This window comes from Semicossyphus pulcher, unplaced genomic scaffold (assembly GCF_022749685.1).
Source record: "Semicossyphus pulcher isolate SPU_LCO1_2020_fin unplaced genomic scaffold, fSemPul1.0.p SCAF_8, whole genome shotgun sequence".
Taxonomy (NCBI): domain Eukaryota; kingdom Metazoa; phylum Chordata; class Actinopteri; order Labriformes; family Labridae; genus Semicossyphus; species Semicossyphus pulcher.
The window spans coordinates 10,695,682-10,721,754 of NW_027211759.1; the positions used below are offsets into that span (position 1 = coordinate 10,695,682).

Genomic DNA, 26,073 nt, shown 5'->3' on the forward strand with positions numbered 1-26,073 from the left:
TGAGATGTGGTGACAGTGTGTGAAGTCAGAGCAGCGCTCCTCTCCAATGCAGCCAGGATCTGGAGTTTAAAGCGTATCGCTTTGCAACAGCTCTGGGTTCAGCTTCGCGGCGCAGTGGTGCTCCCTCTCTGGACTGTTCATCTTATGCCAATGAGACGCAGCGAGACTCGCTTTTCTCACTTCAGGAATACTGGATCTGGATACTCGGTTTACTGCAACTGAAAGCATTAGGTGAGTGGACAGAGTCTTTTAGTGTGTTTTAACACTTGTTTTTGGACATTTGTGGTCGGTTTTCAAGTCTGATTTTCGTGGTTACCTTGTTTTGAAGTTTTACGCAACTTTTATAAAAAATACTCAGAATGATGCGCTGTTTTACAAAAGAAAAACAGAGCTTAGTGTAATGGTTTAATAAGGGAAACAAACAAAACAACCCAACTTCCATTTGTTAAACTCCAAATAGGGCATTGCCTGCTTCTGTCCCACCAAAAAGTCATAAAACTGGCTTTTATTCCCTCCTCCCGTCCTGCTGCTTTGCGCTTTTACGCAGCAACGTCTCCAAAGATTTCACTTTTCCCTGCGCGTGCAGCCACACTAACCTCATTTCTCTCCTACGCTGAGAAAAAAAAAAAAACTTGGCAAGAGACGTGGGGCGGGTGGAGGTGTGGAGTCCCCGGGGCCTCCAGATGTATGGACTCAGCTGTCGCCTGTCACTTTGGTGACAACTGGTCTGCTGCTCCATGACCGCTGCCTGTCCGCCACTGCAGGGCTCCATAGCTGTCAGGAGGACTGTTGAGTGAGGGGGAATGTGGTCACACACCCCGACCACGTACAGTATGAGAAGTCACACTGACTTTCTGAAACGTACAGAATGATGGATAAAGTGAGGACGGCTTGACCAAGAATAATGCACCAGCTGCAACAAATACGCATTCTAATGAATCATTTAATGTCACATTTAGACCTGACAAGATTCATTAAAGTGAAATCTTCTGGCAACTTCTTTATAAATTAACTTGTTTTGAGACCATCTTTCAGTCATCTCTCCTTCTAGATAGTTAGATCTGCTATATTCTATATAAATATATATTATATTCTATAAAAATCCAATCCAAAACTGAACAAACCTTACAAAGTGAATGATTTGAACTCTGTGAATGACCCTCACGGACTTCTTAGGGTGGAGATTTCTGCATAGCAGTCAGCTGTTTAAATAAAAAGTCCCCTGCATGCTGCCTGACTTCATCAGTCCTTGCGGAGCTCTCACAGAGCTAAACATGCCATAAAGTGTTTCCTTTGGAGAACAATGACACACCCTGGAGTTTTAAACATTTCCATCCTCAGCTGTGATAAATAAAACTAAACCTACGAGGCACAGCAGAGCTTGGACTGGTATATTTAACCGAGGCCGTCTAACATAATATTTTGCTCTCATCGGAGCTCGGTAAACATCCCTGTAAGCCATTAAGTCCCGTGCATGCCCTCAGAATGACAGGCCCACTTGGCCCAGACTGACTGACCTGGAATCTGTCACCGCGGCCACAGCTGACAAAAACAGAGCAGCGCTGCAGATCCCAGGACGGTTTAAAGCCTGACAGCTAGGTGAGAGGAGGTGCTGTGGTCTTTTTTGGACGCGTTAGATTGTGGAAGTGGTTTGGGGTATTGGAGAACAATGCAAGTGAAACGGCTTTTAATAGGTGGAATTATTCTTAGAGCGATTTGACAGTACAAAAGAGGAAGATTAGCTGCAGGTTCTGCACAGTGTCAGCAATGACACTTCAAAGTGTAACCCACTAGTTCGTAATGTTGCTGTTTCCACCCCAGAGAGTATTTTTAAGCATTTCCATCCTTTTAAAATTCCTTATTTTTCTTTTCCTGGGACGCTGGCCAGTAGAGAGAGGGTAAAGAGAGAAGGACTCAGAGTGAGTGAAGAAGACAGAGATACAGGGAGGACAGAGCACAGACCCAAGGTGGTGGTGTCACCTAGTGGCTGTAAAGGAGGTTGACGCCTTCACTGCCAAAGAGTCACAGGAAGTCGCTGGTGGCATTGTCTTTGCAACTGTCAGATTTTCGCCAAAATAAGAGTTAACTGAACAATTTGTTCTTTGTGTGTGTTAGCCAGAGAGAGCCTTTTATTTTGTTTAAAGTCTGCTTTTATAAGAACTGACAAATGCAAAATGCACAAGTTCTGTGTTGTTATACGAGTTTGAATCTATCACGATGTTGTACTGAACTGTATATGTAATAAGAAGGATCAATATATCTGCAGAAATCTGGGCCCGATGCCTCACAGCTGCACTTTATTTAATGTTTCGATGATCTAGTGCTCAAAGCACGTGCGAGCTGAGCTTCTCTCTGATCCACTGCAGGTGAGACTTCTCTGTGAATATTCGGTTATTTATGGACCGAATGATTTACAAGCGGTGTTCTGGGAGCAGCTCCACGTGTCACATGGTGCTTGTTTCACGTCTCATTTCCAAAGACTCGCAGTGAATCAAAGTAGCATTAATGGAAACAAACGGCTTTGAAAAACATTTTGTGTTCGATTTGAGAGTGTGGGTGTAGAGAAGGGAATATAAAAGAGGCCTTATCGTGAATTTTCTTGGACACAGCGATGGAAACAGTTTGGATCAGTGTGGCCAATTTAATTGTAGGAGTGTTTATACATGTGGAAATATGTTGATGGTTTGATAAGGATTAGGGTTGGGCAATAAAAAGCTTTTCTTTTTAGTATTAGCTCCTCGTTATCCACCTCTCAAGTAGAGAAGCTAGCTACAACTTTAGCCCAGTTGTGCGCCATGGCATCAGTGCACAGCAGTGAGTGCTGGAGAGGGAGACTTGAAGCCAGTTTCAGACATAAACAGCGGGGCATGTTGTGGTGAGCATGTTTTTGTCTGAGAAGCAGAAGGACACAGACAAAGTGTGTGTGTCTGTAGGTGTCAGTAAGTCTGTGCATGAGCGGCAGACATCCAGCTGAGTCTGAATGAGTAGAATGTATGTCCCAGTGCCCGTGTGTATACGTTCCCCGCTGTTGATTTAAAAGCCGGGTACCAGTGAAATGTACACAGAGGCCTGTTTGTGCAGAATGAATCACCCTCACGTCCGTGTAAATCGCCTGCAAGCCAAACACTCTGGCAGCCTTTTATCCCCAGACGTGGTCCGGGGCTCACCGCAGCAGGGCTAAAAGCAGAGCGGGACAGGCCTGTGTGTTGTGAGGAGCTGTCAGAGGAGGCCAGTCTTTCGCGGAGGAGATGTGGCACGGAGTCGGGTTGCCATAGACAAACTGCAGCGAGCCGAGCACGGTGACTGTAAACTGTTTGTGGTAGGTTGGCAGGAGGCTGCATGAAGTACGACTTGTTTGAACGCCGGTGGTCCCCGAACCTGCGGCCGCTGGGCTTGACTGAATGGACGGTGGCCTGAATGGTCAAATTTAGGGCACTGTTACAGTGAGATTGGGATAAGTGCTGTGCATAATGCTGTCTGTGGGGGAGATAATAATAACGTGCTTGCCATGCGGTTAAATGTGGAAGAGTCAGGGGGATCTGCCTGCAGCGGTGGCACACATTGGATCCACATGCTAAGCATTATTGTAAAGTGATTAAAGGTAGCTGGTGATTTAGCGCTTCCAGGCACAAGTGTGTTTATTAGGAGCTGCAGGATGATGTGAAGAGGGTTTGGCTCTCACTCTGGAGTTTAATGCCCCTGCAGATCTCTGGTAACCACACGGCGTAATTGCGGGACTAACCATCAGACCACCATGATGATGAAAGTCATACTCGACACACATGTTTCATTATCACCACCATGTATAGGCATGATGCGTAATAAGCACGGTGCAGCGATACCAAAGTGCTTATTATCGACATGTCTGTCTTTGATAAAGGGGAATAACAGATGTAGGGAGGCCAAATGTCAGAAACCCTGGTGATCGAGAGTTTGGAAAGTTTATATGACCCAGCCTGATACAAACATGGCCGCCTGCAGGAGGCCGTGTTTTCTCCGCTGTCCTCCGCAAATAAAGGGATCCATCCGAGCAATCACAGGCATCAAGGGCTAGGAGCAAAAGAAAACATATTACCCTGAGATAGTCATTAAAAAGCGCAGCTCGTTTCCCCGGCACACAACAGGGGATTCAGTTAAAGCTTTCCGGACCCACGGCTGGAAATATGCAAAACACACAGTCACACACACACAAGCCTCCCCTTCCTGGGGCTCTTGTTCCTCCGGTCCTGTTGGTATTGTCACAGGGGTGGAGTCTGTGAGCGTGGATGATATGGAAAAGGTCAACAGGGTTTATAAATGGAGTCTGCAGGGCAAATCATTTTTGGACAGACAACAAAGGTATTTCCTGAAGTTTTTCACAAAGAATTGATCTCAGAGTATTTCATTAATCTGGTTTGGTGAACAATTGTATGCATGTAGGAGTTTGGCCACTCTCCCAAATCTCACAGTGCTCATTATAACAACAATAACTCATTTAAAATGTCTCCAAAAATACACTATAAGACGATTAGCCGGGACACAAAGCAATAAATCAATACATTATCCCCTCCTGGCTCTCTGGGGGAAAAGACTTAAACAGCAGCTTCTTCTTCTTTGTTTGTCTTAACTCAAAGATAATTCATGACAGGATCCTTCATCACAGAATAGCAAGAGCTCTGTATAGCAGCAGAGATGTAGCACGGCACATGCTTTGCATTCATAATGCCAGAAGACCCAATAGACCCCTTTTCCATTTCATCTGAAGCATTGAATTAGTTTTGCTGCAGAGGTGTTGCACATTGACGTTATTATGATCAAGTTACTGGAGTTAATTACGTTCATCAAGCTCTGTACCAGGATTAGGGTTGGATATTGAGAGCAGGTACTGAAGCGAAGCTGCTTTGAAATCTACAACTGCTCACTACTGTGTGACAATAATGCTTATCCTTTGCCTATAATAACATTTGGACCGGCAGTGAATTCATCTACAAATATGCACACTTAAGTGCTCTTTTCTTTAAAGGGCCAGTTCGCCGATTTTCAACCTCAGTCCTAGCATGCAAAATAAAAGGAAAAAAATGCCTTTGGATATCCGCATCTCCAATGGGCCCTGGAAAACCTCCGCAAAAGTACGTAAAGCATGTCATGTAGCGGAGGCCAGGGAGCTCGCTAAACTACACTTTTTCAACGTGGGACGCCCGACTCTGATGTCACGTCTTGTTCAAAATCGCCAGGTTTGAAATGTAGACTGCAGACTTTTTAGACTATCCACCGGTATGTTCTCGTCGTATTTCGGAGCAATCAATGTCCTTAACTGGAGAACAGTAGTATTTCACTCCAGCGTCTCTCGCTGCGCCGTCCCTTTAAGAGGGAGGGGCGCAATGCATGCTGGGTGTTATAGGAATGAAGAATGGCCGAAACCACAAGCTGTTTGTACAACTTTCTCCACAGCTGTGGCGCCAATTTCAAATATTATTGCTTCTATCGATTACAGAGAACACCAGCTTTGACTGACGGTGGCTTTTTCCAGGGGCCAATTTTTCCTTTACAACAGCTGTGATGCAGCAAAGAAGTAATTTTACGCTTTCTAAAAACAGTGATGTAAAAAGGTTAGTACATCTCTTTATAGCTGAAATAAAAGAAAGACAGTGTATAATGACAAATAATCAAGTTGTGCAAGGCCAGAAAAGAAATACACTTTCTTAATCACATTGCAAACAAAAAGCACTACAGGTGTACCTCATTGTTAATGTCCAATGACTGTTTACAGCTACCTAAATTCACCGGTTCTTCATTATATTTTCATTCTCTGAGGAGAAGAATGAAAATATTTAGCCCTGTTTCAAACTATCCATCCATCCATTATCTATACTGCTTATCCTGTTCATGGTCTCAGGGGGCTGGAGTCTATTCCAGCTGTCATTGGTCAAGAGGCGAGGAACACCCTGGACTGGTCGCCAGTCAATCACAGAGAGAGACAGCCTTTCACGCTCACACCTAGGTTAATTTTAGAGTCACCAAATAACCTAACTAGCATGTCTTTGGGCTGTGGGAGGAAGCTGGAGAGATGCAAACTCCACACAGAAAGGCCCACTACGTTTAAACAGGGATTCAAACTAGGAACCTTCTAGCTGCAGCCCCGTTCAAAACTAATAAAGTCTGAATATGTCTGTTTCTCTCGAGTTAGTTCTTATTTTTGAATGACTTTATAGCAGCCTTACTTCTCTGTACATAATTAGTATCAAACTTTGTATTCGAATGCTATTTTTAGTTGCATTTGTTACATTGAGGTCAAGAGACTGTTCTGTATATTCCCCACCTCTAATCTCAACTCTGAAATACTTTGAGAGTTTAGAGCTATTTTAAGTTTATTATCACAGGAGTTCTGACTAGAGGGATTGTAGAATTATCAGCTGGAAATAGATCACAGTAAAGGTTTATGTTGTAGGCTAACATGCAGATGAGTCAATATTGACAGAGGCTATCTGAGGACATGTCTTGCAGAGCTGCAGCCTGAGGCCCGCTGAGCTGACACAGAAACAGTTCGTTTGGCCACAACAACCTGACGGCAGCTCCTGGAGAGAGGCCGGTTCAAAGAGCCGGGCTTTTTGTTTGCCGTGCTCGCACCGTCTTCCTGTTAGGGGCTGGGCTCCCAAAGAAAACAAGAGCAGTGGCTCGCCAGATGTGTACATCTGTGTGTCCTCTCTGAAAGCAAACACACACGTACGACCTTAGGGAGAGTTTATGTGATGTTGTAAAGGAATACAAACTGGAGGAAAAGTCATCTTCATGCTGGCCCATGATTCTGACGGAAAATGCTTTGGTGTCATTAGCGACTTCAGTATCCACAGATCCAAAAATAACTCACCGATGCAGACAGAAACAGACGTATAACATAAGAGGTTTCTAAAAACTCCACCCTGGGAGACTGATGCCCTTAATTTGGGGAGTGATAAGGCCGCCAGTTTTCCATTGCACACACACATTCTACCAAAACACACACACTCACACACAGATACCAGGCACTAATGACCCCATGTCTGGCCTGTATATCTGCTGAACTGAGTGTGGGCTGCAGATTGGTTCTGAGTGGAGCTGAATTCACACACATACTCGGCTCATTCGCTTCGACAGTAGGAAGGAGAAGCCACATTTAAATGTTCATGCTGTGTTTGTCAAAATTGAAAGAAATATGTACAATTATTTGTCAATATTATTACACAATTTAGCTTTCAGTCTCAACAGGCCATGAACTGTTTCCAGGCGCCACAGCTGTCCCTGTTCTACTGACACCTGACAAATGAATAAAATGATTACAGAAAAAGTTTGATGTTGAATCCATCAGTAACAGCAGATAATTGGATTGAGGTATTTGACATGTTATCAGGTTGGATAAGGACATCTCTTATTAATCCTTATTAATAAATCATTTTAAATAAAATGCTTGGTGTTTCTAGACGTCATTTGTTCTTATCTTGTTTCTACACTGAGAAGAAATCTTTGCACTTCTGCTAATGCTAATGCTGCACACATTCGTCTTCTTCTTAGCATGTACTTTGTTCGATGCTTTTATAAGGCAGTGGTTAGAAGAGAGCGGAAACTAAACGAAGGGTAAGAAATGTGTGAAACGACATGCAACAGCATGCAAGAGCCACAACTAGAGTCAAATAGGTTGTACAATAAGGCATGGCTTTAGTCTGATCGCAAACTCTCATGAAGGACCTTACCTAATCAAACAAGTGCAAAAAGGTGAGAAGACTTATGCTTTAAGCATCAGACCATTACAACAGTTTGACCAATGTACCTCTTAAACAGTCAGACTGTTACCTGGCAACCCAAAGATCACATCTCTAGACAAAATACATTAGTGGCCAACAGATGCACAGATACGTCTGCATCCCAAGATGTAGGACATCCAAGCCTCTTGATCCTCTTTATAAATGCAAATGCTTGACGAAACTTCTAACAACCAGTCTCTATAAATTATAGTAGAGTAGTAAGAGTAAACCACCAGTGAGCCATTTAATGATGAGCCACAGATCTACAATCTTCCTATGTACAGTACAGTGTGAGTCACATGCGGAGGTGAAAGGGTCAACAGCATCAGAGCAGCAGGGAGCCTTACAGGCGAGATCATTGGGCCTCTCCTCTGCTCTTTCTGCTGTTTTTACTACCACCTTAATGACTTAAATTGTGTCCAATTAAGCCGAGCTGGAAAGAAGCATCCCCGCTCGCAGTCGTCAGAGTTCCCTCTGTGCTGTGGCACTGGAGCATGTGTTTAATTAGAACGCTTTAAAAAGACTGTAACGGCGTGTTTCTCCAGGAATGTTAATCATTAGTGGGATCCTGACTGAGCTGCTCTTAACTGTTTCTGAGTATTGTTGGATTCCACGGTTTGCCTTTTGAAGCCGCGCGGCTCAGGAAAAACGCTTCCACGTGTGGGAATCGCCCACTTTCTCTTTCTTTCAAAAACGACATCCTCTCCTTCTACGGTGACTTGCTGCTAGCACTTGGCCGATTATTGGCTCTTTTGTTACGGCGGTCTCATTCATGTGTCCGTTTGAGCCCCGGGCTGGAAACACACAGGAAATAGTTCTCTTGCCATAAGAAGGATATGCGGTTGAACTTTGCCGAGAGTTGAAGAGGAAAGTCCAGATGTGTGAGGTGTGAGGTTTAAGTGGTGTGTGAGTTCGACTTTCTGAAAAGTGTGAGGTCATAAGGTAAAAATTTAGTGAAGTCTTTAAAGTCACAAGTGTTGAACGTGGACATTCACAGGTTGGTGTTCAAACCGTTTCACACGGCACGGAAGACATGAAATATGGTTGTGAAAGCAGAGACCTGTTGCTGATTGGTTTAAGTGGCTGTTTTGTCATTTTACGTCTATATTCAGTTTGTCCTCGGGGACCACACATGACAGGCTTTGCCCTTTGCCGATCCAGTGCTTTTGTCAATGGAAGCGAGTAGTGCAAGAGCAGCCCATTCATCCTCGGCCCGCTCTGTGTGCAGACAGCCACAGGCTTTTGTTGAGTTATAGTGTCCTCAAATAAAGGGGCTTCCTCCTTTTAACAGCCCCGGGAGCTCTGTCGCTCCACTTCCCATTGTTCCCCAATGAGGTCCGGCTTTTACAACTAGGTGAGAGGGTGTCAAATTGAGGGTGAAATATGAGCTGTCCCAATCGTACGTCAGTGCAATGTTTGTCAGAGCGGTTAGACAGCGGTGTGTGCGTTTGATAAGGTGAAGTGTAAGTGTACTGACACAGGGCTTGTCTCGACGGAGACGTGTCTTGTATTACAGGTTGCTCAACGGAAACTGGATAGTCATGTTGTCTTACATCATCCATGACACGTCAGGGTTGCAGCAAATTCAATAAAGAGGGAATTAATGGGTAGATAGATAATTTGTTTATGGATTGCTTCCCATAAATCAGAGCCATTCAAAGTGACATCACCTACTTAATAAGTATTATGTTGTTGGTTTTATGCAATGCATTACACACTGTAATCTAATAATGAAACACAGGCCTTAATAATCAACTTGGATTTAAGTATTGTGACCTCTTCTGTTGCTGTTTAGTAAGTCAGATAATTAGATTTTCAGGCCGAGTTGGAGAGTGTGGAGAAAACCATATCTCATTACCGATTCAGTCCAAGAAATCTTCTCTTTTTTCCATCTAGATTGTTCTTATTCAGCGCTCTAGAGAAACGCATGATCTTGAGTCGGTTCAAGTGTCTCGTGAGTAGATATATTTCGCTTCAATTTCTACAAAATGTGTCAGAAACTAAGCTTAGATCTAAGCCTTTGCCCCCAGCTGCCTCCAATGTGTCAGAGTGGAACAGTAAAAGGGGTTATGTGAGGGTTATAGGGCTAACAAGCCCACAGTCTGACCTGAGTTTGTCAGCGCCAATCTAGCTAAGTCAATATCAATGCGCTGACTGCTCCACCAGTTGACCTTTTCCTCCCTCTTTCAAGGCGTAAAACGGATTGTTGTTACAGTAGAGTGATAGGCTTTTATTGGCCTTTATAACTGAGGCTTTTGTTGGCCCTGTGTCCTGCTAATACCCGTTGGCAAGTCATTTAAACCTTGAGAATGCCTACTTTTTATAAGGTAGCTCACACACCAGTGAGAGCCGCCCTCAACAATGGTCATCAATGACGGTAAGTTAGAGACTGACCTTCCCTTTGCCCTCTTTGGTAGCCCGGTTTACGGCACTTCTTGGGACTCGAGTTTGTCTCACTTAAACAGGCTGTATGACGTTAATGCATGCTAGTTTCAACACTAGTTTCCGTTGGGATTACAAGCTTACTGTGAGATTCTGCTTTGACTTGATGCTTTGTTTTATGGGTCCCCATTTTTCAAGGACGTGTTTGGACCAGAGAAGAATGCAGCTTTATCGTCGGGCGTTGGTTCTGGTGATGATCATCCCTATCCTGTCATTGTCAGGGCATGCTGGTCATAGACTACCTCGCCGCTAGCAGGGGGCGTTTTTTTTACAGCGGTGAGAAGGTGCAGACCAGGTGTGAGGTGCTGTTCAGGTCGTTGTGGCTATGACAGGGGAATGGGCCATAAAGCCCTGGGGTCATAGATTTATGGGTCATCTGGTGCTCTCCGGGGTCAAAGGTCAGGGATGCATGACTTGTCCAACTTAATATTATTCAAATATCTGAGGCGAGCCTTGAACTGTGAATGCAGCTACTTCTAACTATAGATCATCCGCAGATTACTTCTAAATAGCTGCTCTCATCTAAGTTCATTGTCAAAGGCTGCTTATTCTCGTTTGTCATTTCTATGTGAGGTGTCCCCACATTTCAACTGCTCCTTTGAACCTGTTACTCTGCTTTTCTTCACAATCTGCGACTCTGAAACGATAAGAAGCTGATTTAGGAGATGCAACTGTTTTCAAATGTGCTAAAAAAACTACTCTGATACTAAAACAGGTCATTCATTTCTCTATTTTGGGAATACTGGGCACAATTCTGTTTACTCAAACTGTCCTGGCTGAATTGGCTCTGTAACTTTAGTCTAGATTAGTTTACCATCTTAGCTTTGAATTTCATGAATCCCCTCCTTAAAGACAGGATGCTGTGCTGTCCCTCCCCTCTAAGAATTGCTAATGGAGCAGGGAGTCTTTTGGACCAGCACAAAGGCCTGAGGTTTGCTGTGAAAGGGCGCCTCTCCTCCCTGGCCTTGGCTGCTACAATGGCTTTGTCCACATACCGACACTCACCTAAGACATGGTGCACCACTCAGGCGTCTGTTAGCGCAAGGAAATTAATCAGCTCGATCATATTTTTCTGTTTTAGATTCTTTTTACTTTAAGGACCTCTTAGTCTAAAGTGTTATTTAACTGGCAGTCACTAATCACCACCCACGCTGTGAGATTTCAGCACATATTGGTGTGAACATTAGGTGAGGATGTAAAGATGGAACGCACAAGTGAGCTGTTATTGCTCTTTTTCTTGTTGTCACGTTGGCTTTGACCAGTGAGCATGTACACGATGATTTGCAACATATCAAGACGAGCTATCATTCAATATTCTGTGGCTTTGTCTTACATCATCAAAAGCTGTGCATGTAAATCACTTCTGTGGTGCAGTGAAACAGTTTCATTGCATATATAACAGTAATGACCTTTGTGAACCCTGTTATTTAAGCCTCATCCTCAAAAAGCCTGCAGTCTAAATGCCTCACGCATGTGTTCTCATTTACAGAATTACACCCTGACGTCACCTCCACAAAATTAAACAGCCGCTAAAATGTTAATAAAGAAAGCAATTCTAGCTGTGTTAATAGATTCCTTGCCTCCTAATAAAACGCTCCGCTGCTTTGTTTTACAGTCTTAAAGTATGTTAACCCTCTAAAGCCGAACACTGCGTTGAAGTTTTTCGTTCCCTTAAGCGTGATTATGTCGGCTATAAAACATGTCCCTTTTGGGAGAAAGTAACACTTTGACTTTGCAACCAAACAACCATAAAAGGATGCAAAAGGTGCAACTGTCCAGAGTTTGACCCGGACCGGCCACTTTTGTTTTCTGAGGCAACAGGAAGAGAATCACGTTCTGACATTCCTGCAGAGGTGAAGGAGAGGCAGAGGTCAACTGCGTCCTTGCAGCACAGTTTCACTGGATGGGCGGATATGAACATTTGGATTTTATAGAATGCGTCTATTATTTTAGCTCCTGTCCTACCAGAACAAGGCAAACAGAAAGTTTGGATACAAGCCAACGCTAGCAATGTAGTGTTGAACTTTTTAGGTTCGAAAGATTCTGAGCAGTTTGTTTTTTCTAGTTTGGGGTTTGAAAATATAAACTTTCCAACCATCCGAAAGGCTTCTTCAGTTCTTTTGGATGAGAGGTGAAACGTCTTCAAAGACTTCAACTAAGTCCAGTTGCCTTTTGGATTAAGCTTAAGCCGCTTTCCCACTGGTCAAAAAATCCACTAACACCCGCTAAAGTCCGTCTTTTTTGCTTAATGGGAAAGGTTACAATCGCCCTTCAGACCCAGGTAATTATCGCCTCGGCTCCGATCGGCATTGATGGGAACACAGAACCTGTGTCGACACACTAACCTCCGCCCCCTTTCCGGCGCGATGCTAAACTCTGTCAGTAACTTCTGCGACTCTTCGTCATCTCAGCTACAAATTCCGCCCGTCTCTGTCCGAGCAGCGCTCGAACATCGTTTCAAATTTGTCAGCGCCGAGTTTGATACACAGACTCAATGTGTAATAGACACAACAAAGACGTAACCACCGTAACATCTTCCCTGTTTACTAACCCTGTCTCCGGCACGTTTGCGATGTCAGTCAGTGATGCAGCAGAAAATGAGTATACTCCACTGGCAATGGGAACAGAGACAATCAGGATTTATAAGTGGGTCTTCCCAGGTCTGAATAACCTGCGTCAACATGCTAAATTTCATTGTGAAAGGGGTATAAGAATTACTATGACCTGGATGACTGAGAAAGCCCAGGCTGACATATTCAAACTTCTTGTTTTGTCCGGACAAAAGTCAACACGACGCAAAGATCTAAAAAAAAAGAAAAGCAGCAGATCATCGGATTTGAAATCCAGTTGTGAATGTTGGTGAATCTTCTCATGAATCTATACGTCCAACCTTGCCTTCTAGTATGCCTGCACATAATCCCACAATACAGTTACATCATGTATTTAGCATGACTTAACAAAGTTGAGCTTTACGGTGATGGACACTTTTAACCCTCTCTTAGACCATGTAAAGCTCATAATAACAGCTTTGTGGTTAAAGTAGTTCCTTTCAATAGGCTTTCTGTGATTCATACGGGACTGATGGCTTTTCGACTTGTTGAAATCATGTTTAGTCAGAGGGAAGGGTTATGTGAGGCTGAACTGGGATGGTGTAGATTGTAAAAGGTTATTTTTTCGCAGCTGGATACATAAAGCATCTTTTGTTCTCTCGATTCAACAATAACATCTATAATCATAAAGCTGATTTTAGCAAACAGCTCTCTGTAACTTGGCGATATTTCAACACCAAAGGGAGACAAACCACACGTTTGAGCTATTGATAGTGAAGGAGGATGAAAAATGTCATGTGAAAGCTGTTGGCGATCGGGGTGGTCAGTGTGGTAAGAAGAGCTTAAGAGCCATCACTGATGTGCTACTTTAAAGCGCAGTTCCTGTGAGCCAGAGCTTTACCGGTGGTTCTCATTTGGAAGCATATGTTTGAAGCAGGAGGGGAGGGTCAGCAGAGGAGAGACGCCTCGTTCCTCCGTGACTGGCTGCTCTGAGGTTAAGGGGGCCGGGCTGAGGTTAGGAGGGTTGGGTTGTGGAGGAGGAGGAGGAGTGGTGGGTGAGGGTGGGATGACCATCTGGTTGAGCTCCTCCATGTACACGCACACGCACACACACCCATCTCAAACACTCTCTCCCACACGCTCAGACAGACATCTCCCGGACTCTTTTACAGTCTTGGCTTTGATATGGGCTGTTACTGCGCTGACAGCTCCGCTAGAGAAGGCTGACTGCTTCTGTCCTGGAATTAGAGCTCTGAGGATCTTTGCGTAGATATGGAGCCCAGAGGCTGAAGAAGAATTTAGGACTGGATATAGTTGTGATAAGATCCTTTTTCCTGCTCGCCTCAGGAGACTTGGCCCACACTGAGGTAAGACTGGCACAGAATTGACTGAAGATGTAATCTGTTTTTTTTTCCAGAGGAATGTGCCTTTTTTTGCAGTGAGGCTGAAAGTACTTGAGCAAGTGGAGATGTTTAACTATTGCACCATAACTTTGGTACGACACAGCCAAGGCTCTTTAAGTGTGCTGCAGATTTGTAAATGTTGGTCTTTGCCAAACTCTGCTCTCTCTTGAAGGAGAAGTACCAAAGCTCAGAGATGATCTCAGGTGCTCTATACTGCGAACTGAATTAACTAGGTGTATATGTGCTGGATGTCTGCTATGTGACAGCAGCACATGTGTGTTGAGTCTGACTTCAGTCTGACCAGTGCATGCAGGTGGTCTCCAGAGCGTAGATCTCTGTGGGGATGTCACTCCCATCCATTTGGTCTTGGGAAAACACTCCCCTGGCCATGGAAGGGGGCCTCAATAAGCTCACCAAGCTCCAGCCATGTAGCACCTCAACACCGCATGACCAGAGCTCCTCTCAAGATCTCTTGTCAGACGCGCTCAGACTTTCCGGCAGCATTTGAAACTCGGCATTTTCAAGCTGACATCATGCAATCTTCTGCAGATATGAAATAGTCCTGAGGGCTGTCATTCAGTTGGTTTGTTAGATCATTTTATTACAAGTTTAAGCGTAAACACTGGATTTCTTTGGGGTAGATGAGAGGCTGCTGGTTCAAAATGTCTCACCAGTGATCTCACCAATGTGGCCGGCTGTTTGACGATGCAAGTTCCTCAGATGGCTAAAGTAAAACAAAATTTACTGCCAACAGTTGACAGGCTGTCATTTGGATATATTTGTGTATAGTAGGAAGCTTAAATATGCTGCATATTTTTCTAAAGTTAGGACGTATCTGTTCTGACATAAAAACAGTTTTGTCTGAGTATAAACTCAGAGGGCCCATGAACAGAAAATCTTGTTTTTCTCTCCAAGTAGAGCCTATCCTGCATCGCCAAGCTCGCAGGAGCCAAGTCAAACATGTTGGGCCGCTCCAAACTGACAGAGAGCACTGTGTTGAGTTGTGTGCATGTCCATCATCCACTTCCTAAAGGGAATAAAGTCAGTAATTCAGACCAGAAGCTTCGCATTTTCCCTCCGCACTCTCAAGGGTTGTTAATCCAATGCTCCAGTGTCTGGATTTGGGAGACTCTGGTTTAAGCGTTGTTGAATACTCCTTAAAAATGTCACTGGTGGATATATTTATTGGCCATTCACAGCATGAGGCCCTGAGAGAAGTTTGTACTCCAAAGAGTGATAAATAACTTCACACTGTAGTTAACACATAATGCTTAATACTAATGTATGCTTATGTTATCCCTTAATGGATCACGTTTGCACCCACTGGTTCATTTAGCTCCTGTTTGGAGTAAAGGCTTTCAACACTATCAGAGTCATTGTGCACTTTTTCTAGAGCACAGTCCTCTTCATTCACTCTAAAATCTTGTGGGATGTTTCAATCTTCAATCACTGAAAACCATTCAAAGAAAGCATGTGGTCCTACTTCCCTCTTCCACCTACCTTGACTTAAATTTCCTCTCTTTTGTGGAACAAGACACATTAACATTTTCTTACATGTCAGTCGCCCCTTGCTCTGATAGCACCCCCAACACCCTCTGGCCCTCTGTGGGCAGATCAGTCAGATATGCAGGCCTGCAGCTCCCAAAGCCATGTTAACAAGCACCTTTACAAAAGAGTGAGGGGCTGTTAAACATTCAGGACTGCAGGGGTCTGGCTAGTGTGGGAGGAGGGCAGAGCAAGGGGGGGTGGAACAGTGAGAAAGGGGGAGTTAAAACTAATCTCATAAACTATAGGCTCCTTGTTCGGAGAAAAACTTTAAAAGCCAGAACAAGTGATGAGTCAGCGACTTGGCAAGTCAGTAAGCATGGACAAGGAAGTTGGCTCATTGCTTCTGTCATTCAAAATGAATGAACTACATGACTTCTGAAGGAAAAATTAGCATGCAAGCAGATGTATGTCGTGTGAGAAACAGGCTTTGCTAAACATTTAGCTGTGTACATCCTTTATTCCTCTTTGCAAGCCTGGCTTAAGTTCAAGCCTGACATTCCTGTGAGTCAGGTTTGGCTGTGTGATACATCCTCACGGAGCCTTGGCCAACATGTGAAAGCAAACATCTTTCTAACAAATGTTTTGCATGAGCGAGTTTGATAAAATGTGCGGCTGTGAAGCCGGAGTCCCTTGGCTCCTGACTCAACCTGCCTATAGTTAGCCATCTCCCAAATGAAACCCAAGCTGCTCTCGAACAAGGCCACATTTTTGCAGGTTATTTTGGTCTCATTTGCAAGTCAATAGATGTGACTAGAACAAGACAGTGTCTTATTTCTCACCCCACTCTCTCATCTGAAGACAGGTTATCTGAGTTTGAGGGCTTCAACTGTCATGTATGAGGAGATAACACACCACATCTTCAGGAGAGAAAAAAAGACTTAAAGGGAGATAAACAGGCTCTTGATGGAACAAGCCTTCAGTGGATTCCTTTACAAAGGCACTATTGTTCAGGACATCAGAGGCGTTATAATGGGACGTGTCATAAGCCAATCCGCCTGACATGACACTTAGTGGTACAATGCGGGCATGGATCCCAAAAAATGCCCAAGAATCCAATGCCACCACCATCCATCATGTTAGCTCTGAGGGCAAGCTGGAGGCGGGCATGTCGTTGGCATTAGTAAGGCCACAGAGCCTGTCGTCCTTGAGGAAGATGAGTTGATATGAATGGCCAGTAGCTGCCTGGCCTGGTATGCTGTTCATGCAGCACTAAATCATCGACAGAAGGCTCTGGTGTGCCACTATCTACAAAAGAGTCGTCACGAAACGAGAAGCAGGACACATGACTCTGACAGGTTGCTCTTGCCCTATAGTAGCCTGTGTCAATGTTTGCTCTGAAATAAATGTATGCATTCTCTTTTTATGTATGCATAGGAGCTGCACACTCCCGGGGGCAGCCAGGCATATATATCATTCCAGGAGAGAGCGCAGACTTTCAGGCCGCTTTACTGTCACGCCGGTGTTCAAAGGCTGCGCTCGAGTGTGTCTGGTTTTCTCAGCTGTCTCTCCGCGGCCCTCTGTGCCCTTGCCGGCCATAGGGGGTGGAGGTTCGGGGGAGGTGGCGGAAGGGCCAGGCTGCTGGACACTGGCTGGGCTCCCATTTGATCTCAGCTAGAGCCCTTGCCCGGTGAGAAATGACCACAACTGGACACACATTCATCATCTTGGTCCCTTGAGTGCTTACAGCAGCTCAGGAAATAAAGTAGGCTTGTAGGAACTTCAACCTACAGTTGCTGTATGCAACAAGCAGATGAGCAAATAACACGTTCTTCCTCTTAAGAATTAAAAGTCTTATTCATAAGCAATAACATACAACCTTGCCAAGTCAACAAACTAGAGGGTTTTGCTTGTAGTTTTACTTTATCTGGCACAATCAGTAGCATGGTGGCTAATGTTAGCAAACTTAAAATGCTACATAACAGATGTTACATGAATGTTGATGAGTTGGCTGACTTGAGGAATCTTCTGTTCTTGTTCTACCATTTAGCTATTAACAATGAATGTTCGACAAAAGCTATGAACTTTTACAGCTGCCTGTTTGCTAAAGAGTGGATGTATAGAAAAGCAACGGCTAAAGCCACCACACACACAGGCCAAGATTGTGCCAGTCTTTGATCTTCTTGGGCTATGTTTCTCCTGCTGTCAGTCAAACCCATCCATAGCATCCCTCTCTCTCCAACTACTCCACCTGTCTGGCATTGTTCTGTCCATCTACAAAGATGAAAGGATGATCAGACACTCGTGTAGCAGGTTGGAAAACAAACAGTCCAAAGAAAAAGGGGAGATGAAGGGAGAGAACCAGGCTTGTGGACATTCCCCATATGGTGGCCCTGTCTTAAGGCCAGGCCTGTGTTTATACAGACCTCAGGCTCAACTGATCAAGCCAGCATCAGATCCCATGAGGTGGCCTCTCTCGGGACATAGCATGACGTAGCACCTTGGCAGGGTGAATGATGATGACAGACCATAGCTCTACAGATAAGCTGAAGCCTGAAGACTTAGCAGGCTGTGTCTGGTTTCGTGGTTGCTTTTGAGATGATGCAAACTGAACTGAATTAGGAAGGTGAGGTCTGAGCAACATTGCCCAATAGTGTGTGTACATATAAGCAACTCGTTATATTGACTATAACCTGACGTCACCTCATGAAGTTGGGAATTTCCTAATGGTCTCTATATCCTCAAAAGCCACATGAGGAGGGCATGTGTTTAACTGCCGCCACAACAGCAGTGAAAGGGTATAGTTGTCTTCACGAGTTCCTTCATGAAGTCGACTCATCACCAGTGAACCCAGAAAAGCTTGCTCACGTACCATAATTGGCTTTTGAAGGGGGGCTGTGGGCCTCATGAAAGAGACAGTGATGGTGTGATTCAGCTTGTGGTTATCGCTCAGCAGAATGGCACTGATATAAGAGACCTAGATTAGATGGAGTGAGGATAGCATTATGCAGGGTTTGGCTGATGTAATGGCTCGTTAAGTAACATTTCGTTTTCTTGTCTACTCCAATCCATCCTCCTCTTCCTCCCTTTTCTATCCTCCCTCAAACCTTTCTTTTTTTTTGTCTGTCTAGTTAAAAGAGAGTCTGATGAGCCTGGCGAGTGCAGCAGTGACGGCAGCTGGATTCCAGGGTGGGGCTCGCCAGCGAGACTTGATGATGGAGCAGAAAGTCAGTAAGCTGACGTCTGGCTTCCAACGCAGCTCCACCTCCGACGATGACTCAGGGTGCGCACTGGAGGAGTACGCTTGGGTACCACCTGGCCTTAGGCCTGAACAGGTGAGCAAAATATAATCTTAAATGAATTATTATTGATGCTGCTGGCTTGGAAGTTTATGAGTGTGTTTTGAGCTGAGCTTAAGCAAGGCACCACAAAGAAGTCTTAAGCAGGATATTGTTCTCTTTAATAGCAGCACCTATTCATTGGCTCACAAATCGTTCTTTTCCCCTGATCACCAAAGTGAATAAAAGTGTATCCTCCTGACAGGGAATAAAAACAGCTCTGACCTGATTTTTACTCCCTTCTAGCCCATTTGCCTGGCCCAGATAAACGCTATTCAGCACATTACTGAATACAACATACCAACTCGAGTCTCTAGATAATGACACTTCTGGGACAGACAACATATTTCATAGAACTTTTTCTTGCTCCCTTTGTTTGATGCAAACTCCACCCAGCAGCCACTTATAGGCAGGATGTGTGTGCTTTTATTTACAAACTGCGGTATGGCAAAGTCTGCTTGTCATTATCAGAGATCTGTTAAGAGGAGGACTTGGTGGGTCGAGCCCACTGCTGGTGGCGGGATCGGGATTTAAGGGGCCGTCTTTTAACAAGCCTTTCCCTCCACAAACACAGGCAGGGCTGTTAGTTGTGTCCGCAGGGCAGCCAGTGTGATGTGGCACTTTTCCCAATCTGCTGCATTTATCCTCCTCTCTCCTCATTTTTTCCCCTCTTTTCTTGCTGTGATTCTCTTTTTCTCTCTATCCCGCTTTCCTTGTTAAACAACACACATGGAAGCAATGAGGGGGAGAAAAGGTTTGCAGCAAAAGGGAACATTGAATCCCAAACTTGCAGGGCCTTTTGTTTAGGAAATGCTTGGGTCAACTGTAATGTCTTTACTGCAGCCATTGCCCTGAATGGGCCGAGTGTTATGGGTCATCATTACAGTGAGGACACATAGAGCTCGGGTGATAGTGGACTGTTCCCCAGCCCCTAGGGAGCTGGATGAGGGGTAATAGCAGCATCAAAATGTGCATAATTTATGGTGGGGGCAAACGCTGGGTTGATTGTCAGGGTAAATTGCTGTTGCCCCCACTAGACGACCAAAGCTGCAGGAAGTCCCCCAACACACAAGACAAGCACATCCCACCTCTTTATCTGGCTGGCTGTAATAGCCCCTCCCTCATAAAGTTTAGTTTTCAGTGGTCAGCCCCTAGGGTCAAAGTGCCACTGCAACAAGCTGCTTTGTCCTATCCCTATAGAGACAAGCATATGACTGGAAAAATACAACCTTTAAACTGATTTGACCTGTTGACCTGTTGTTTAGTTCTGATTTATGAAGAATACAATTCGCCTAGTGCCACCATCAAAACATTAACGCTGTCATTTTGACATAAAGCTGATTTGGGGGGTAGAAAAACACTCAAAACTCTTTAATTGTACAAAGTCAGTCTTCCATTTATTTTACACAGAACCGTCCCAGAATGTGTCTCATCACAAGTTAATGTGTTACTTTCTGGTTCTTTGGAAAATAATTTGTGTTCATAAATATGGGCTGTTCATCCAAGATCATAACAATGATAGATTGCTACCAATTGTTGGATGAACATTTTAGTTTAAATGGGCTCAACTTCTTGGAGAAGCCGAAAAGATATATGTTCATAATTGATGACCACACATTCTTGAAAATATATATTTTGGAAACGATTTCAATTGTGGTGTTTCATTGAACCTTTCAGTTCAGCTTAAGAGGTATTCTCGTTATTTTTCTTCAGGGTCACCAAACGCTAGCACATATTCTTGACGCTCTCTAAACAGCCTTAATGTTAAACAATGCTCCTATGCCTAATCTCTCTACCGCATGCCATGATTTCTCCAGGTCCAGTTATATTTCTCCTGCCTGCCTGAGGACAAGATCCCGTATGTGAACAGTCCAGGAGAGAAGTTTCGAATCAAGCAGCTCCTCCACCAACTTCCACCACATGATAACGAGGTGAGACTATTCTTTCTGCATGTGCGTAAATGAAAGTATCATAAAACACATCCCAGCAGGTTCTCTCATTTCAGCCACAGCTGTAGAACCGCTCGAGCCATTCTCCATTTGTTTGAATAGCTGTATCTGCTGCTGCCCGCTAAACCCACAGCATTAACAAATGCACCATCTCCATGCCACCCAACTTATGAGAGCCCTTGGCAGTCACATTGACATTAAACAGGGGGATTTTTGTCCCACAATCTTGTAGACATGTATTGTGGGCACAATGTGACTTTTGACTTGATGATTTTATGATGTTTGCCAGGAGCCCTCACCAGCAGGATTCCTGTCATAGCAGTGGTTTTTACGAGGACTGCTCAGCGGGAGAGAGGGATTCTGGTTGAAAGGGGCTTTATGTGATGCCACCACCGCAGTGGCACCACAGTTCGACTTGGCTGTCTCTCTTCCTTTGTTGCCCGTCCTCTTGATTTCACTCTAAACACAGGCCTTGTTTGTGTAAACGTCTGCTTTCCCTCTTGTTAAGGCTTTGGGAAGCATCAAAAAGGCCTGTTGTAAAAATGATGTTCTCAATCAGGGACTGTGGGTGGAGATATGTAGGGGGTGTAGGAAGGGCAAGCTGGGGTCAAGAGTTACCTTTGTTCAGCATGCTCTGGTATGCACTCTGCCCTCTCTCATACCTACCTAAGTTTACAACCTTTTAGTGGCCAACAATCTTTCAATTGAATCTTTCAAGGGGTGGAATATGAAAAGGTCTTTTGAATGACTTCAACAAAATTCACCAAGACAATTTTCTCAGTATTGGACATTTAAAAGAAGGAATCCTTGATAGAAAACTGTGTGATTGTCAAATTGTCCTTCATACTCATATCTTGGTACTTTCTCCCCAGGTGCGATACTGCCAGTCCCTCAGTGAGGAGGAGAAGAAGGAACTACTCATGTTCAGTGCCCAGAGGAAGAAGGAAGCTCTGGGAAGGGGCACAGTGAAACTGTTGCCCCGCAATCTTCTAAACAGCATTTGTGAGCATGTACGTATCCGGTCTTGCGTGGTTATGTGTAGAATTTAATATCAGTGGAAGAGTGGTGTTTTATGAAGCTGTTTTGATGTTTAGGACCTAGCCCATACTCTTCCAAAGTCCGAGTGATGTAAAAGGATTGGCTGCATGTCCTTTGTCCATCTCATCTATGAATATCTGGCTAATCTGGATACAGTTGTAGCTAAAATCCACAGGAATTCTGAAATAAAGCGTCTGTGTCTGTTATGCTACTTAAGAGATCCCATAACACTGGCCTGATCTGCAGACAAAAACATTTCCTTGCTGAGAATTTTTGGATTGGCCGGTTGAGCAGAGGGTGCCCACAAACTCACATGTGCCCAAATCACAACAGAATCCCTCTGATGTAGCTTTCTCTCAGATATACAAGCTTGTTTGTTTGCTTCTTTTTAAGAGCAAGTCCAACCCAACGTCACTCTAGTTCATTTAAAAAGTTCTGTTCTAATATATGCACTGGTAAGGAATACAGGTTGAGGAAAAAACGGATCGGTCACTCTGGGACTGCAGTTAGAACAACCCAATGGGCTGGCACAAACAGATGGGCCACATATTGACCCCCTTAACAACAGAGCAACTGGACTTTGAAGCCATGACGTTAAAGCATATAGGGGCGCAGAATTTGCTACACAAATAGCAGATGTAATTACCTATGCAAGTTTCAGATTATCTTGTCAAGGAAGTAATAATTTGTGAATTCAGGTAAAGTGCAATTTCAGAGTCATTACAGAATGTTTATATCAACCATGTGTTCTTTCTGTATACTACAGTGTGGTGAAAACATCAACGGAGGAGAAATGGCAGTGTTTGCCTCGAGGGCAAGCCCTGGGTTATGCTGGCACCCAGCATGCTTTGCCTGCTCCACATGCAGCGAACTGCTGGTGGATTTGATCTACTTCTACCATGATGGAAAGATCCACTGTGGAAGGCACCATGCTGAGTTACTGAAACCGCGCTGCTCAGCCTGTGACGAGGTAAAACCACAAGACTGAAATACTGAAAGCAAACAAAGCAGTAAAGAGAAAACTTCCAGGGTCTGACATTTATGGCCTTTTGAAGTTCCTCTGGAATAGCAATAACATTTATTTAGGATTTTCACTTTCTTAAATAAATCCTACATGAACAAATATACTTGCAGCACTGGCACGTTTGTCTAATCCAGTTCATTCTTTGTCTACAGATAATCTTTGCTGATGAGTGCACTGAGGCAGAGGGGCGCCATTGGCACATGAAGCACTTCGCCTGTTTTGAATGTGAAACAATTCTGGGGGGACAGCGCTATATCATGAAAGATGGCAGACCATACTGTTGTGGTTGCTTTGAGTCTCTCTATGCAGAGTACTGCGAGGCCTGTGGAGAACATATTGGTAAGCTGATGGTTTGCTGGCGTTAAAATAAAGAAAACCTGTCATGGGGTGCCGGTTTAGCTCAGTAGTTAAGGCGCACCCCATGTACAGAGGCTCAGTCCTCAACACAGCTGCCCTGGGCTCAACTCCGACCCTTTGCTGCATGTCTTCCCACATTTCTGACTCTATCCACTGTCATATCTTAAAAAATAAAAGACAAACCTGTCACAATAGTCTAGCCTTAAGAGTGTTAATGCTAACCATCTCAACATTTCCCTTCCTCCAGGTGTTGATCATGCTCAGATGACCTATGATGGGCTCCACTGGCATGCGACTGAGAGCTGCTTTAGCTGTGCCCAATGTAAGAACTCCCTACTGGGCTGCCCCTTCCTGCCACACCAGGGCCGTATTTATTGCTCCAAGGCCTGCAGTCTTGGGGAAGATGTGCATGCCTCGGACTCCTCTGACTCTGCCTTCCAGTCAGCACGCTCACGTGAATCCCGCCGCAGTGTACGCATGGGCAAGAGCAGTCGTTCAGCCGACCAATGCCGACAGTCACTCCTCTTCTCACCCTCTGTCAACTATAAATTCCCTGGCCTCAGTGGAAAAGCAGACGATACCCTGACCAACAAGCTTACCCACATGAATTTATCTGATGAGCATTTCTGGAGGGGACGTGGTGAGGAGAACGAGGCACCTGAGGACCAGGAGGAGGAGTGGGCTGAGCATGAAGACTACATGACTCAGCTTCTATTAAAGTTTGGGGAACATGGGGTATTCCAGCAAGCCAATGACTCCAGACCCACTGATTTTTGGATTGCTGAAAAGGACGCCAAGTTGAAGAAGGAGTCTTCAAAACCTGGCATTGGTAGTGGAGGAGGAAGGGGGAACCTGGCCTGTAAGAAGTACCAGGCTGACATGTACTGGGCACAGTCACAGGATGGGCTTGGGGACTCAGCCTACGGTAGTCACCCAGGCCCGGCAAGCAGCAGAAAGATCCAGGAGTTAGAGCTGGACCATGCTGCTGGTGGAGGCTTTCAGGGAGAGGAGCCACCATGGTATAATGACTCTTTGGAGTGTATCACGGACGAGTTCAAGAAAACAGATCAGAGGGTGCGAGACTCTATGGACTCGCTGGCACTCTCCAATATTACAGGTGAGAAGACGCGACCTAATCAGGTTTTAGAAAATAATCTTAATGTGATGACAGTGGTAGCTCTTGAATCCATGTGCATGTATTTAATATTTTTTCTTTTCTCCTCTCCAGGGGCCTCTGTAGATGGTGATAGTAAAGATAGACCATTGGTATATTCCCTGCAAGGATTCCATGAACTGGAGACAGAAGACTGTGAGAAAACCAGTAATATGGGAACCCTAAACTCCTCTATGTTACATAGAAGTGCCACTTCTCTGAAGAGCCTTGTATCGGAGCAGGAGGAGTTTGAGGTAAATGTTCCAGAGGAAGAGGAGGTGCCTCTTCCAGAGGACAGACCCAAACCTCATGTACCTGCTATCAGGAGGACACGTTCGCAATCCAGGCCGCAGCAAGTCAAATTCTCTGATGATGTGGTAGACAATGGTGATTACTGTGATCTCCCCATGCGTCAGCCACCCATGAGTGAAAGAACACGTCGGAGAGTGTACCACTTTGAGGAGCAGGGCCAGGAACTTCACTCTGGTCGTCCCCATCACCACCACAGGAGGCATCGCAGTCGCAAGTCTCGCTCTGACAATGCTTTAAACCTATTGCCCAAGGAAAGGGCCAAAATGTGCTACAAAATGGACCATAGAGTGAATGCCCTTGGCCCAAGGGGGCAACAAGTTCTCAATAGACATCCCAATTCTGCTGCCATGTCAGACTATGGGTTACAGGGCCCAGCCGCAGGGAGGTTCTTGGGACTGTACGGGGATGACGATGATTGGTGCTCCACATGCTCTTCTTCATCGTCTGATTCTGAGGAAGAAGGCTTTTTCCTGGGTCAGCCCATCCCCCAACCAAGGCCCCATAGACACTACTACACTGATGACCTGCCCAGCCCTGTGGCAGGCATGTCCTCTGCTCCATATGGCCTACGGACTAAGTCCAAAAAGAAAAAGGGGCACAAGGGAAAAAACTGCATAATCTCTTAGGATTTCATGACTCCCTCATCTTCAGCTCTGTGTATTGCTCTGACACTAACTTTTGCTTCTCGTGTCCTGTTAAAGTGCAGTAACAATTTGCTTAAGATTAATGCTTCACAGCCCTGTAACGTTATAGGTGTACTTTTACCATAACAATTTGTCAAGTTACAAAGTATTTTAGAGTGATGCATATTTAAAAACAATCATCTAAACTGTGTTTATTTAACAGTGAAGATACAACTGTACATATTGTAGAATTAAAAAGCAAAATGGCTATTTTTATACCCCTGAGTTCATGATATGCTTTTTTTTTTTTAAATGGCCGAAACATTACATTTTTGGCAGAGTCATTTCCCCAAGACGGTGTCAGAAATTGAATCACAAGTCAATTCTGGCCAAAGCCCTTCAAATGTGTTTCCTTCCAGGCTTGTGCTGCGTGAAGAGAAACACAGTGTATAAAGAAATGCCTGGTTGAATGGTGTATTTATGGGTCACTGTATTTTAAGCACATCAGTGTAATCTGTATAAATGTACAAACTGGAATATAAGGCTAAGATAGATGATAATTGAAATAAAATATCTATATATCATACTTTGTTGTTTTATTCTTGCACATGAGTATTTAAGGGATGTAAAAACGAGGAGATGC

At 44.5% G+C, this 26,073-nt stretch overlaps 1 protein-coding gene across 1 annotated transcript; it reads left to right on the top strand.

Annotated features, from left to right (window-relative positions):
• prickle1a (prickle homolog 1a) lies at positions 1–26,014 on the top strand. The gene is made up of 8 exons (XM_069686377.1): positions 1–231; positions 18,768–18,971; positions 20,792–20,905; positions 21,796–21,933; positions 22,728–22,931; positions 23,138–23,324; positions 23,590–24,459; positions 24,571–26,014. Exons 2-8 carry the CDS (start codon positions 18,783–18,785, stop codon positions 25,431–25,433), a joined length of 2,565 nt encoding a protein of 854 aa, XP_069542478.1. The 5' UTR covers positions 1–231; positions 18,768–18,782; the 3' UTR covers positions 25,434–26,014.
• Positions 26,015–26,073: the final 59 nt, after the last annotated feature.